Source organism: Engystomops pustulosus, chromosome 4 (assembly GCF_040894005.1).
Source record: "Engystomops pustulosus chromosome 4, aEngPut4.maternal, whole genome shotgun sequence".
NCBI classification, from domain to species: Eukaryota; Metazoa; Chordata; class Amphibia; order Anura; family Leptodactylidae; genus Engystomops; species Engystomops pustulosus.
Window position 1 is genome coordinate 208,509,198 of NC_092414.1, and position 15,278 is coordinate 208,524,475.

Below are 15,278 nucleotides of genomic sequence, written 5' to 3' on the forward strand. Positions count from 1 at the left end.
AGACTAGTGCCTGGACAGCACCGGGATCAATATCAATAGGAGCGGGGATGAGTATTTGCAGGTTTTTTAATGTTTTTACTGATTGATTTCCTTTAAAGTCATTAGGTGACTTCTGACTAAAGTCTGGGCCCTCTAATCAATAAAAATAAGTACCAAATTCAGAGTGCACAGCACGTCCTCTGCCAAACTATAAGGACAGAGGGTGGTGCTGAAGCTCAACGGGTACAGATGTTGCAAAAAGTTTGTATTTTAACAAATTGTTTTCAGTAATTTGCACGCAAAGATCAGAACAAGGGAGAGACTGAGAGGACGGACATGACTTCAGAAATTGCCCGTAGCTTTTTCTCATACCAGCAATGTAGGTATCCAGAGAAGGCAGGGTAACTTCTGGGTTGTTATTCAATTTCAAATGATTAAAAAACTTAGTTTTTTAAATAATGATGATGTTTTAGTTTCTAAGAACTTGGGTATGTTCCACGAAGACCTCGGAGTCTCATACAAGACATTTAATGATGAATTTTCGTTAAAATCTGATGGAGTCCAACCTTCGTGAAAGGAATAAAAAGCTCTAAAATTATCCGAGTGCACACAGACGACATCGACCTTTAAATTAATATTTACTGATGGGATCCCAAAATATTTAAAAAGTGAACATCTTCTTTACAGCTGAAGAAAGGAGTGGACCGATACATCTCCAACTATGAGATCAACAAAGGAGCATTTGATAAGGGGACATTGATTCTGTACTTGGACCGGGTAAGAATTTTGCATGTGGTGGGGGGTTGGGGGAGTCTTGTCTACGACAACCTCTATGGAAGATGAACTTCTTCTCTGACTTATGATTTAGGAGACTTGTCCTTTTAAGCTGAGAATAGTCGATTATTTGTGATGTAATGCAGCTCAACAAATGACCCTTGGTTATTAAAAAATAAGTTTGTAAACTGTTCATTTATATTATTATATTAGTGCATTATTGGTTAAGAATAGACCAGCACAAGTCCTTCTGTATATCCACAGAAAATTCTGCAGTACGGTCTATACATTAGAACTGAGGTCCACAACAAATTATAACGTAGAGTCCTCAATCTCAACCCTCTCCAGCCATCTTGTTGCCCATCCATTTACTCTACAGTCTGTATGTGTGGATGAGTTGGAAAATATAATTTTGCGAGATTTGAGCTCCACCCCTTGGGCCAGGGGTCTCCTAATCCATCTCACAGGAAAGAAAAGACATTGGGGCTCATTTACTTATCTGGTCCTGTCATGATCCAGTGGCGCGTTCTCCGACGAGGATTCGGGTCTTCCGGCGATTCACTAAGATCGTGTGCCCGTAAATCCACCAGGTGTCGCTGTTGTGCCGACCTCTGCCGGAGTCAGCCATTTTCTCCCCGATGCATGTAAGTGCTTGATTTTGCAACACACTTCATTTTTTTAATTTCCTGTTTTTTCCGAATCTGTCGGCCACACCCACGATTTCTGGCGGCGCGATTGCACCAAAATCCGATCGCCTGTGCCAAAATCCTGGCGAAATTCGGCACAAAACGGAAAAAGTCGGGAAACCAGACAAAAGTGCGCCCGCGGAGCCCTTAGTAAATGAGCGCCATTGATTCAGCAGCATTTTAAGGGAAGAGATGAATCATTTTGAATAATGAATTGATGGTTTCCTCATTCTTTTTGTGGCCAATCCTCATCAGCCGCTACGTAAACATGTTTTGGGTTGTGTTCTCTTCTCTTCATTTAGATTTCCCATGCGGAGGAGGACTGTCTGAAATTCTACCTTCACCAGTTCTTTGAAGTAGGACTTATCCAACCTGGATCGGTCACAGTGTATGACTACTACTCTCCCGGTAAGATCCGACTCACAATATCTTCTTTAAAGGAAATCTACCATGAAAATCCATCTGATAGACCAGGGACATTACTCATAGATCCAGGTACCAGGACTGTGAGAATCTTCTTATATTTGTCATCCATGGCCTCCATCCTTCTAAAATCAATCACTATGATTATGCTAAAAGTCTGAAAGGCTACTCGGGTGGTTCCCACAAGCTGTTAGCAGAGGGAGGGGAAAAGTAGCCTTTGAGGCTCATTAGCATAATTATAAATGTTGATTTTAGAAGGAAAGAGGCCATGGATAGCAAATATAAGAAGAGACCACAGTCCCGGTGCCTGGATCTATTAGTAATGTCCCTGGTCTATCAGATGGATTTTCATGGTAGATTTCCTTTAAATACTTATAACTAGTGATGACTGTGGGTTCAGGAGATGGAGATGTCAGAATTTTCTTTTGTGGGAAAACCCCTTTAACTCTTCAAAGGCAGCATGTTATAGAGCAGGAGGAGCTGAGCAGATTGTACAGAGTGTCCTATCTGCAGGCAGCATGTCATAGAGCAGGAGGAGCTGAACAGATATGACATAGTGTCCTATCTGCAGGCAGCATGTTATGGAACAGGAGTTGCTGAGCAGATTATACATAGTGTCCTATCTGCAGGCAGCATGCTATAGATAAGGTGGAGCTGAGCAAATTGTACACAGTGTCCTATCTGCAGGCAGCATGTTATAGAATAGGTGGAGCTGAGAAGATTGTGCATAGTGTCCTATCTGCAGGCAGCATGTTATAGAGCAGGAGGAGTTGAGAAGATGAGTATATGATTATTTTTAGATAGGACTTGTATTTCATAGGTGTAAATCTTTGGTTTTTCCATGCTGAGATGTCATTGCTATGGTCCATGCAGTGATCAGTATATGTAGATATTGCCGGTCTCTCCAATAGGCAAAAGAAGATCGAAACTAAAATCTGCTGGACTGATTATTTGCTACTGTGGACCATTCATGTGATAGGTCATTGTTAATAATGTTGTAATGTTACATATGTGGCCGGGCTCACAGATGATATAATGAATGGGGGGGGTTTGGCTTTATTTTAAATCAGAGGTTTTTGTGACCCGATAGGAATATCAGTCGCCCTCTACAACGATTTCTGGAAATGGAATTCTAACTCCATTTAAATTAATTTTATTTACCCAACAGAAAACCGTTGTACTAAGTTCTACCACGTGTCTGAAGACAGCAAACTCCTGGGGAAGATCTGCACCGGAGAAGTCTGCCGCTGTGCAGAAGGTGAAGGGACACAACCATTTAGGGGAATTTCGGAGGAGCCATAAATGTTTTTGTTTCGCTACAAGTAATACATTCTAAATTATTTTTACGTTTTTCATCTTTTAACATTTATTTATTGTCCCTTTTCTCCTTATGTTTTCAGCAAATTGCTATCTACAGCAAAAACTGGAAAAACTGGATGCTGTTGTCCGGTTAGAAAAAGCTTGTGAAGTCGGTGTGGATTATGGTGAGACCCTCATAACTTTATTGACAAATAGTTCAACTTACAAAGGCCACAAGACTCTGGTATAAGCCATGTTCCAGATTTTTGTATTTTTTCACTATTTTATTTATGATTCGATATTAATTTCTGTCATTCTAATTACGGGTCACAATCTCATATATAAAGCTGAGTGTGTGTGTGTGTGTATGTGTATGTGGCTGTATATGTGTGTCTTATATGTGTGTCCGTATGTGTGTGTATGTATGTATGTGTGTATGTATGTGTATGTATGTATATGTGTGTATATGTGTGTGTGTATGTGTGTGTTTGTGTATCTATGTATGTATGTATGTATGTGTATGTGTGTGTATATGTGTGTATATGTGTTTGTGTATGCATGTATGTATGTATGTATGTATGTGTATGTGTGTGTGTATGTACATCCGCTAAAGGAATCTGCACAATTACAATCACCAAATTTTTCATAGCCGCTCTCTGTGACTCAGGGTTAAGAGTCAAATTTTTCACCCTGTACTTTCGAATTACACTTAGAAACCACCATATACAGGAGCCATTGGGGGTCATTTACTAAGGGCCCGATTCGCGTTTTCCCGACGTGTTACCCGAATATTTCCGATTTGCGCCGATTGTACCTGAATTGCCCCGGGATTGTGGCGCACGCGATCGGATTGTGGCGCATCGGCGCCGGCATGCGCGCGATGGAAATCGGGGGGCGTGGCCGAACGAAAACCCGACGTATTCGGAAAAACCGCCGCATTTAAAAACCGAAAAAGTGTCGCTTGGGGAGCGCTTACCTTCACTTGGTCCGAGGTGGTGAATTCCGGCGCGATGAGATGACTTTCAGCGCAGCAGCGCCACCTGGTGGACGGCGGAAGAACTACATTCATAAATCCCAGCCGGACCCGAATGCAGAGCAGAGAACGCGCCGCTGGATCGCGACTGGACCGGGTAAGTAAATGTGCCCCATTGTCTGCTGCTGCTGCTGCTGTTGCAGTTGAAAGTTGAGCCGTGATTGGTTGCTGTTCTGCCACAGGTCATTAACATGAGCTCTGAGCATTGATTGGTTACTATAGGCAATAAGAATAACACAGCTTATGTGTGAGGTAATATGGATAGGGATACAGAGAGAGAGAGAGAGAGATAGAGAGACAGTCAGACAGACAAAGAGAGACAGTTAGAGGTAGTCAGAAACAGAAACAATCAGAGACACAGACAGACAGAGACAGTCAGAGACAGGGACAATCCGAGACAGTCAGACTGTTATTATATAACAAATTTACATTTTTATTGAGAATTCATAGCAAACATCCAAAAAGGTGACGTTTTACTTGTAAAAGCGATTTTTATCGGACTCTGTGGATATATAGTATAAGATAAATACAGAAAAAAAAAATCAATATGACCGTACATGATACATGTATAGACAGGAAGAGAAAAGCTAATATTCTCTGTCTGAATGGAGATCAATCCGAATCAGGTAAATGTGGTGATAAAAAGAGTAACACAAATATAAGCTGCAGAGAACATGATGCTAGGGTAGAAGCAATAAATGCAATCTGTAGCCACAAAGTGCAGAGTTATAGAGTTCCCACTTCAGCACATTCATGCTATTGTTTGTATGATGAAAAATATCACAATTTTCCAATATATTTTCTGTATCAATGCCTCACAGTTTTCCATATCTCTGCTTGCTGTCATTCTACAAAAAGTTTCTATGTTTAGTTCTAGAGGAGATAAATCTGACCATGGTCAGTACAATGCGTTAGTGTCATATGGTGTAATCAATGTTGCGTGTTATAATGAGCCTTACACCTGTGTGACGTCACATGACTATGGTCCGATTCAGGGGCGTAACTAGGAGAGGCAGGGCCCCATAGTAGATTTCTGCATGGAGCCCCCTTTCCCCTTAAAAAACATCTTTACATATTTGTACACACACATTTATAAACTCATATATACACACACATTCATACACTTAAATACATACATTCAACATTCTGCACTCACTTTTATATACTTGTACAAATATACATACACATGTATACACTTATATGCACAAATGTATGTATTCATATACACATTTCTACACTAATACATAGAGTATATACAAACTTATACAGTATATACACATAAACAGTATGTACACATTCATGCATTGCATACATACTGTATATATGCATCATATACTTTTACATACAGTATACACCCACTGTGTATATATGTACATGTAGTATAAAAACACTATATACACACACATACCGTGTATACATATAGCATATACACACATACATAAAAATATACACACATACATACATATATACATACATACATACAACATATACATCATATATACACACATACAGTATATAAAACATAAACACACATACAGCATATACATACACCATACACATAAACACACATATAGCAGATACAATATATATATATATATATATATATATATATATATATATATATATACACATACAGTATATACAAACATACAAACATACACACACAGTATATATATAATGTTTACACACATATTGCACATATATACAGTATACGGAGCATATACACACATGCATACAGTATATACAGCACATGCACACAAATACATACAGTGTATACCCACAACATACAGTATATACAAACATACACACATAGTATATATATAATGTTTACACACATACTGCACATATATACAGTATATGGAGCATATACACACATGCATACAGTATATACAGCACATGCACACAAATACATACAGTGTATACCCACAACATACAGTATATATACAGAACATACAGTATATACACACATACATACAGTATATTCAGCATATACACACATGCATATAGTATATACAGAATATACACACATGTTTACAGCTTATGCACACAACATACAGTATATATACAGAACATACAGTATATACACACAACATACATACAGTATATTCAGCATATACACACACATAGATACAGTATATATGCACACATACAGTATATTCAGCATATACACACACATAGATACACTATATATGCACACATACAGCATATACAAACATACATATAGCAAATATACAGATATAGAATATATACATATAATCATAAACACATATTTAGGGTCTTACTTGCATTTCTGGCATGCAGGTGACTGGGTTGAGCAGGTGCCTGTGGGGGCCGGTGGCTGTGGCCGCAGGCGGGTGGAGAGGTGGCTGCTTTGTTGGGTTGGCCGTGTCCAGCTAGATGCGGGAAGCGGGTGGGCATGCAAGCAGGGTACAAAGGGGAGGGCCTGGTTGCTGCAGATAGCATTTATTGCTTCTCCCCTGCATCATGTTCTTTACATCTGATACTTCTATTACTCTTTACATCCTGTACACATCATAATATCACCACACTTACTTGATTCCGATTGATCTCCATTCAGACAGAGAATATTAGCTTTTCTCTTCCCGTCTATACATATATGATATTTGGTAAATTGGTTTTTGTTGTGAGTTCAGGCTCTTGAGTTACAATTTACCTACATTACAAGGGAACCTGTGACTGGACTTTTCCAGTGTGCAGTGGAAATCCTTACTAATAGTCAGAGACAGTCAGAGACAGTCAGAGACAGTCATAGAGAGAGAGGCAGTCATAGAGAAAGAGATAAATATAAAATATTTTTTGTTAACCCATTCCATTTTGTTATAGCTAAAAGCAGTTATTTACTATCCCAAGCAATGCCAAGAGCTACAGCTACTACAAAATAAAAGGCAATAATACCCCTCAGGCAGGGACTTATTTAAAAACATAAAACACAGAAAGAATCACATAGACATGGAAATTTTTTTTACGTGATAATATGTATTTATGACAATGTAAGGTAATGTTTACAGCCTGCGGCAGATATTCTCTGTGTTAACGTGTAATTCTTTTGGGATTCATGTAAAAAAACTTTTAAATTAAAATGATCTGATTAAAAAAAAAAAAAAACCATAATACAACCCTTGCATCTCTTGCTTAGGGCCCCAGAGATCAGAGTTAGCGATGAGCAGACCCAAACCCTCAATGTTAGAGTCTGTGGCCAACAAGGCAAAAAGTTTAAGTCGTCAGTTCAGACTCCACCCCCCACCCCCCAATGTTAACAACTGTGATCAGTGCTGGCACTATTGTGGTTTTTAACTCTTTAAATGCCATCAGCCATGCTGTCGATTAAATGCCATCAGTGTTGTCATTTTCCTGAAGACCAACAATCCCCAGGACATTATGATGGAGTGACAACCCTCTAGGGAAAATGGCACAATAAACATTTAAATGGCTAACACCCGTGATTGGTGCCAGGATGTCACCATTTTCATGAGGATCAACGCTTTTTTGTGACTGCATCGTCTTTGCCAGCAGCATTTCAGGGATAACACCCGCGATTGGTGAGAGTACCGATTGCAGGTGTTACAAGTAGAGGTGGGCATTCGGGTTTGGGTATAGAACCTTCAGGTTTGGGTTCAGCTGAACTAGACCAAACTGGAACCTTAACAGGTGTGCTGCACATTAATCAGAGAAACCCCAAGCTGATACCTCAGGAATCCAAAATAAAAGCTATGGCAAGGCAAGGAAACACCCAACAACTCATGTAGTAGGGGGCCTCTAGACATGTTACATCCATCTCTACCCTCAAGCTCAGGAGCTCAGGTACAACTACAACTTCTTCTCACTACAATGACACCGCCGCTTCCATTCAGCAACTATTTTTTACTAATTACAATTTGAATATGGTTGAAAAGATTTAGACTACACAAATAATATGTTCTGTGAAACCTCAGAAACGCATCAGTTTGCAGGAAAGCTGTAAACCTCAAAATGCAGTAGATTATTCACCCACATTTTTTTTGAAAACTTTTATTGATGTTTTATTTTAGATGAAGCTTGTAAAAACTTATTTATAACTATTTGTTTAATTTCTAGTCTTTAAGACGAAACTGATCGACATCCAGAAGGGAGATAACTATAACAACTATGTCATGGAAATTATCGAAATCATTAAAATCGGTAAGTAACACATTATATATAATAGTGAACATGCCGGAAACAAAGCTACATTAGAAACATTTTAAATTCAGCATCAAACTAAATGGAGTTCTCAGTAGTGTAATGGATACTTTGATATATAATAAGTTTTCTCCTGGGGGTGTGGAAATCTTTTTGTTAGTACATGAGTGGGGGGTTACTGGGGAAGGTAACAGCACAGTTCCCTCTGGGCTCATACGACCAAGAATCTCTGTATGCCGAAGGACAACCGGAGACCCAACATGATCCTGCCATCGATGGTGTAATACGTCTATGTGCAGTAAAACACACAATATAATAAAAAAATCTAAAATCTTAAAAAATAATATTGTTTGGTCTCTTCCTTTGAGCCGATCAAAGAGGAAGAAGTGTCCAGGCTCCTTTCCTCTGCTCGCCCCACTACCTGCATCAGTGACCTCATACAGTCTCTCTCCCCAGCAGTCACTTCTCACCTCACTAAAATTTTTGATCTCTCTCTTCTGGAGTCTTTCCCTCCACCTTTAAGCTCCCCATTACTCAAAAAAAAAACCTTTCCTGGACCTGATCCGTCTCTAATCTCCCTTTCATCTCTAAACTCCTGAAACACTTGATTTGTTATGTTATTAATCTATAATGTCTTATTTTATTAGTATATATACCCTATGATGTGTACAGCTCTATGGAATATGATGGTTCTATAAAAATAAAGCTTAACATATATATACATATATGATAAAGAAACTATAAGAAATATGATTGTTGTAGAAACTGAAAAATTCCTGTAGTTATATGTATATTATTATTCTATGCTCCTTTATTCTCAGGTACAGATGTAGTGTCTATTAATGATGAACGTAATTTTATTGCTCACATCAAATGTAAAGATGCCTTAAATCTGGCGATCGGCCGAGACTATGTGATCTGGGGAGTGTACAAGGATGTGTGGTACACCGGCTCTGGGTAAGTGGTTATAGAGATAAGAATATTATGATGGAGCATGAGAAAAATCTCAGAATCAGTATCTCAAATAGTCACATCCCATAGTCATGTAACATTTTATTTCTACAACTTATATTTTTTAAGTCTACAAGTGGTAATTTATGGAAATTCCCATCACAATCGTCACTCGTGACTTTCTATTTCTCATTGTATTGGACTAAAACATCACATATTTAGTAGAATATAAGAATAGAATTACCTCGGCAGGAATGGCAATAAAAGAGAGTGGGGCATATTACCTGTCTGATTCGTGATCCCCGAGGTGCGTTCCACGACGATCCTGCACTGTTCTGTAGATCGTGCGCCCGATATCCTGCATGTGTCGCTTCCCCGCTTAGGTCCGACAGAGTTCACCTTCTTCTTCCCGGTGCATGCAAGTGCGACGGCCCACCCCCCTATTTATGGCGCATGATAAAACTTTCCAAATACGGCGCACATTGGAAATCGACGGATATTCCAACAATAGTGTGGTCCACGGACCCTTATTTAAAAAAAACCAGTGTATTTACCCTGCCCTCGTCTCCTGCTTTGTATTGGACTTTGTCTCCAACACAGATTTCTTTGGCTAAAGCTGATACGTGACCTTAACACTTCTTGCCACCAGTGGTCTCCTTGACCAAGGTAGATAAGAGGAAATGACAAAGATACGTCATAGGAAGTAAGATCTTCATGTTGTGATATGGAGTCAGAGCAGGATACAGTAAATACACTTTCTTCTTTGGCACTACTGGTCTACATCCCATTGGATTGTCCAGAATTCCTAAAAACCCCTTTAATGCCACCACTGAGATATTATGGGTGTCCTTCTGACAATTCACATGTTTGATTCCCTTACAGATATTCCTACATCATCACCAGTGACACTTGGATTGAGATGTGGCCAACAGAACGGGAATGTCATGATGATGAATATTTTGAACTTTGTGAGGAATTTGCCACCTTTGCAGAAGAGTTGTCATTCCGTGGCTGTGTCAGATAGTAGAACCTATCTACCCATCTTATTTTTTTTACTTCTTTTTGTATCTGCTTTGTTTACTTTATAAAGAAATTACCTTTGTGTCCAATTGCAGATTTCTTTTTTTCCACATACCCCAATAGATTTCCTTGTGGCGGCGAATGAAGATGATTGTGACCTACTGATTGGTGCCACAAACATATGCAGCATTGTCAGCTTATATCTCATAAACAACACAAAACGCCATGGAAAAGGTTATGGTTGGCTGTAACTGTAGTCAATACCAATCTATAAGTGTGGGTCCAAGTGAGGTGGCTGCCACCACTATATAGTTTACAGTTGTTAGAAGTACCAACGATTTTATAAAGTGACCATATATGAGTAATTAGGCCATCATAAAATATCATCTTTTTTATTTTTTTTCCTGGAAATGGAGATTCACGCAGCTCTGTGTAAGCTTGGAACCTCAGCCGTGGCTTTATAGACACAGGGGTACACCAAGCCATTCTGCTGCTTGTGGCAAAAAAGTTATGATTCACTATGTCCGTGGGCCCCATATCCTGCTTCCCTGATGAGGTCTTCCCACTACATGTAAGTGCTTGAACTTGCAACACAAATTTAAAGTTAAATACTAAGGATTTCCCGAATCGTCCGACGGCCCGCCCCCCCGATTTCTGTCGCATGAGAGCAGTGCCAATGTGCCAAAATCTGATCGCGTGCGACACAATCCCCGGGGCGATACCTGAAAAGTCGGAAAACACAACAAAAATGTGGCCACGGGACCCTTAGTAAGTAAACCCCACAGTATGCATCAATTACTGCAACACTGATTTTTAACAGCCTAACTTTGACGTTGCAAATGTGCGATTGACAAAAAAACTCATAAGCAAAAACTCTGATGTCCCCAGTGCACTGGTCATGTAACTTCACAGCACGGTATATGAGTCAGATATGTAAAATCTTATGTACACTATGTAAAACATATGGCATTTCAGTAGAAATCATGCATCTGAGATCTAACCCCTCTCCACAGCCTATGAATTACTTAGTTACAGAGTTTATATGGTTGAAAAAAGATACAAATTCCAACATAAGTTCAGCCAAGGAATGAAAGAGGTTGGATGAGGAAGGGATTTAGGGGAAAAATTCTATTAAGCATAACTGTCAATGTTATTTAGATGTATAAAGGTATCTAGACCCTACTTGAATTAAAGTTCTGTTAAAAAATAGATGAGCGAGCACTAAAATGCTCGGGTGCTCGTTATTCGAGACAAACTTTTCCCGATGCTCGAGTGCTCGTCTCGAATAACGAACCCCATAGAAGTCAATGGGAGACTCAAGCATTTTTGCAAGGGGACCAAGGGTCTGCACAGGGAAGCTTGGCCAAACACCTGGAAACCTTAGAAAATTATGGGAACACCAGGGATATGGACAGGAAACAGCAGGGGCAGCATGCATGGATGCCTCTGAGGCTGCTTAATCGCACCATTATGCCAAAATTATGGGCAACAGCATGGCCATGACAGAGTGACCGAATGAGGCTAGATAGCATCTAAAACATGCAATAATTGACCCTGACACTATAGGGGACGGCATGTAGAGGCAGTGGCAGCAGCGGCAGGCTAGAGAGTGGCATGGCGACATACCCCAAATGGACTCAGGCTTCAAACCAATGGGTGGCAGAGAGGAACCAAAGGAGGTGAGCAAGAAGCGCTGAAATGATTTCCTATGTGAACAAAAGGTTGACGGTATATTTAGTCAATAACACAGCATGGTGGCGACATAGTGACCAAGTTCCATAACGTATCTGGTGAAACACCCGAAAAATGAGCCTGACACAGCTCGTTTGATAAGGGGACGACATGTGGAGGCAGCCATGGAGACGACTTCCATGATTAAGAGTGACAGTATGGGGCATCCATATTACGCTGCTATGATTGAAACTTCAGGTCTCCAACATGGCGGCGACAGATGCGCCGAGTTCCATTATGTATCTGGTGAAACACCTGAAAATTCTGCCTGACACAGCTCGTTTGATAAGGGGATGATGTGCAGTATATCCTCTCGTGCTCCAGCGTCTGGGGTATAGACAGTTGAAAGTTGCGCATGGAGACATTGGTGGACGCTGTGGAGGATCGTGGAGGCGAAATGGACAGGAAACAGCAGGGGCAGCATGCATGGATGCCTCTGAGGCTGCCTAATCTTGGGATGGAGCTGGCGGTCCGCTGCCAGGCGAGCTTTCGCCTGTCCAAGCCCCTGTCTCTCGGCTCCTCCCCACCCAAAATGGGCCTGGGGGCCAGAAGCGTTTACTTTGAAAAAATTATAATTTTCAAAGCAGGTGGAGTCGTTTGAATATTTCATCTAGGAATAATGGAATAGCATAGCGGTTCGATTTTTAATAGTTTTTTTTGGAAATGATTAAGAGCGACAGTATAGGGCATCCATATTTCGCTGCTATGATTGCAACTTCAGGTCTTCAGCATGGCGGCTACAGATGGGCCGAGATCCATTATGTATCTGGTAAAACACCCGAAAATTCTGCCTGACACAGCTCGTTTGATAAGGGGACGATGTATGGAGGCAGTAAAGTAGTAGTAGATTAAAGGTGCTGCAGTTAAAACTATGTTAGTTGGATCTTGGGATGGAGCTGGCGGTCCACTGCCAGGCGAGCTTTCGCCTGTCCAAGCCCCTGTCTCTCAGCTCCTCCCCACCCAAAATGGGCCTGGGGGCCAGAACCGTTTACTTTGAAAAAATTATAATTTTCAAAGCAGGCGGGGGCTACAAACAGCACTTCTAAGAACCTTTTGGATAAGATCAAGTGTAGTAGTGTTTTTATAAGTTTTGGTTATGGCGGGTGAGGGGAATGTAAACAGATGCGCAAGAAGGGCTGAAATAATATCGGTAAATGATAAAAGTTTCCCAGTATATTTTGTGGATAACACAGCAGGGTGGCAACAAAGTTAACAAGTTTGATGTGGAAGCCATGAAAACAACCCAATTTTCTGCCTGACACAGCTCGTTTGCTAAGGGGACGATGTATGGAGGCAGCTATATGAATGACTTTGGGAGGCAGCTATGGAGATGATGTGTGGAGGTAGCAATGGATACAACGTGTGGAGGCAGCTATAAAGAAGACGTGTGGAGGCTGCTATGGAGACAATTCAATTTGGATAGTGCCTGTATGTGGCGGTCCAAAAAAGTTTTCAAACCAGAGGAGCAGGTAGCTGGTCCTCCAAAAAAATTAAATAGATTGAGTGCCTGTATGTGGCACTCCCAAAAATTGTTTAAAACAGAGGACCGGGTAGTTGGCCCTCCAGAAAAATTAAATACATAGAGTACTATAGCTAGAGCCAGTTGGCCCTGGCAAAAAATAGCCAGTTTCCTCTGCTTTAGTGTACAAAGAGGAGGAGAAGGAGGACAATGAGGAGGAGGAGTGCATACATTATTCAGGTTGAGCTTCTTTCGCCTGGTGGAGAATGGAAATCCTGAGAAATCCAAGCTTTATTCATCTTGATAAGCGTCAGCCTGTCAGCGCTGTCAGGCGACAGGCGTGTACGCTTATCGGTGATGATGCCACCAGCTACACTGAAAACCCACTCGGACAACACGCTAGCGGCAGGGCAGGCAAGAACCTCTAAGCCATGCAGCGCCAGTTCGTGCCACATGTCCAGCTTTGAAACCCAGTAGTTGTAGGGAGCTGTGTGATCATTTAGGACGATGGTATGGTCAGCTGCGTCCTCACTCACCATCTTTCTGTAAGGATCAGCCCTACTCTGCCAAGACTGGGGACAGGTGACAGTGTCTTGCTGGGGTGACATAAATCTGGCAAAGGCCTTGTAAAGCGTACCCCTGCCAGTGCTGGACAAACTGCCTGCTCGCCTACTCTCCCTCGCTACTTGTCCCGCAGAAGTACGCCCTCTGCCGCTAGCGCTGTCAGAAGGGAAATACTGTTTCAGCTTGTGCACCAGGGCCTGCTGGTATTCATGCATTCTCCGACTCCTTTCCTCTCCAGGGATGAGAGTGGAAAGATTTTGCTTGTACCGTGGGTCCAGGAGAGTGAATAACCAGTAATCGGTGCAGGAAAAAAAATTCTTTGAACGCAAGGGTCACGGGATAGGCAGCCTAGCATGAAATCTGCCATATGCGCCAGAGTCCCAACGCGCAAGAATTCACTCCCCTCACTGGCCTGACTGTCCATTTCCTCCTCCTCCAACTCCTCCAACTCCTCTTCTTCTGCCCATACACGCTGAACAGTGAAGGACTGAGCAATGCTCCCCTCTTCTGTCTCGCCAACAATCTCCTCCTCATCCTCCTTCACCACCTCCGATATGCGCTGAGAAACAGACCTGAGGGTGCTTTGGCTATCAACAAGGGAATCTTCTTCCCCCGTCTCTTGTGACGAGCGCAAAGCTTCTGACTTCATGCTGACCAGATACTTTCTCAACAGGCCAAGCAGCGGGATGGTGAGGCTGATGATGGTGGCATCGCCACTGACCATCTGTGTTGACTCCTCAAAGTTACTGAGCACCTGACAGATATCAGACATCCCCGTCCACTCCTCATTGTAGACTTGAGGAAGCTGACTGACCTGACTACCAGTTCTGGTGGAAGATGACATCTGGCAGTCTACAATCGCTCTTTGCTGCTGGTAAACTCTGGATAACATGGTTAATGTTGAATTCCACCTCGTGGGCACGTCGCACAACAGTCAGTGAGCGGGCAGTTGGAGGCGGCGCTGCGCTGCCCTGAGAGTGGCAGCATCTGTGTTGGACTTCCTGAAATAAGCACAGATGCGGCGCACCTTCGTGAGCAAATCAGACAGATTGGGGTATGTCTTGAGGAACCACTGAACTATGAGATTTAACACATGGGCCAGGCATGGCTCATGTGTCAGTCTGCCGAGTTGCAGAGCCGCCACAAGGTTACGGCCGTTGTCACACACAACCATGCCTGG

General features: G+C 41.7%; 2 protein-coding genes across 2 annotated transcripts in view; both read left to right on the forward strand.

The window, feature by feature from the left end:
• The window catches only part of LOC140128232 (A.superbus venom factor 1-like), a 177,922-nt gene that overhangs the window by 80,299 nt on the left and 82,345 nt on the right, over positions 1-15,278 (forward strand). The gene's annotated exons all lie outside the window — the stretch shown is intronic.
• The window catches only part of LOC140125846 (complement C3-like), a 28,950-nt gene that overhangs the window by 6,819 nt on the left and 6,853 nt on the right, over positions 1-15,278 (forward strand). Inside the window, exons 7-14 of the mRNA XM_072144722.1 lie at positions 667-756; positions 1,742-1,847; positions 3,031-3,120; positions 3,263-3,346; positions 8,290-8,373; positions 9,195-9,330; positions 10,207-10,339; positions 10,440-10,591. Coding sequence (XP_072000823.1) covers positions 667-756; positions 1,742-1,847; positions 3,031-3,120; positions 3,263-3,346; positions 8,290-8,373; positions 9,195-9,330; positions 10,207-10,339; positions 10,440-10,591 — 875 coding nt within the window. The remainder of the gene's footprint in view (positions 1-666; positions 757-1,741; positions 1,848-3,030; positions 3,121-3,262; positions 3,347-8,289; positions 8,374-9,194; positions 9,331-10,206; positions 10,340-10,439; positions 10,592-15,278) is intronic.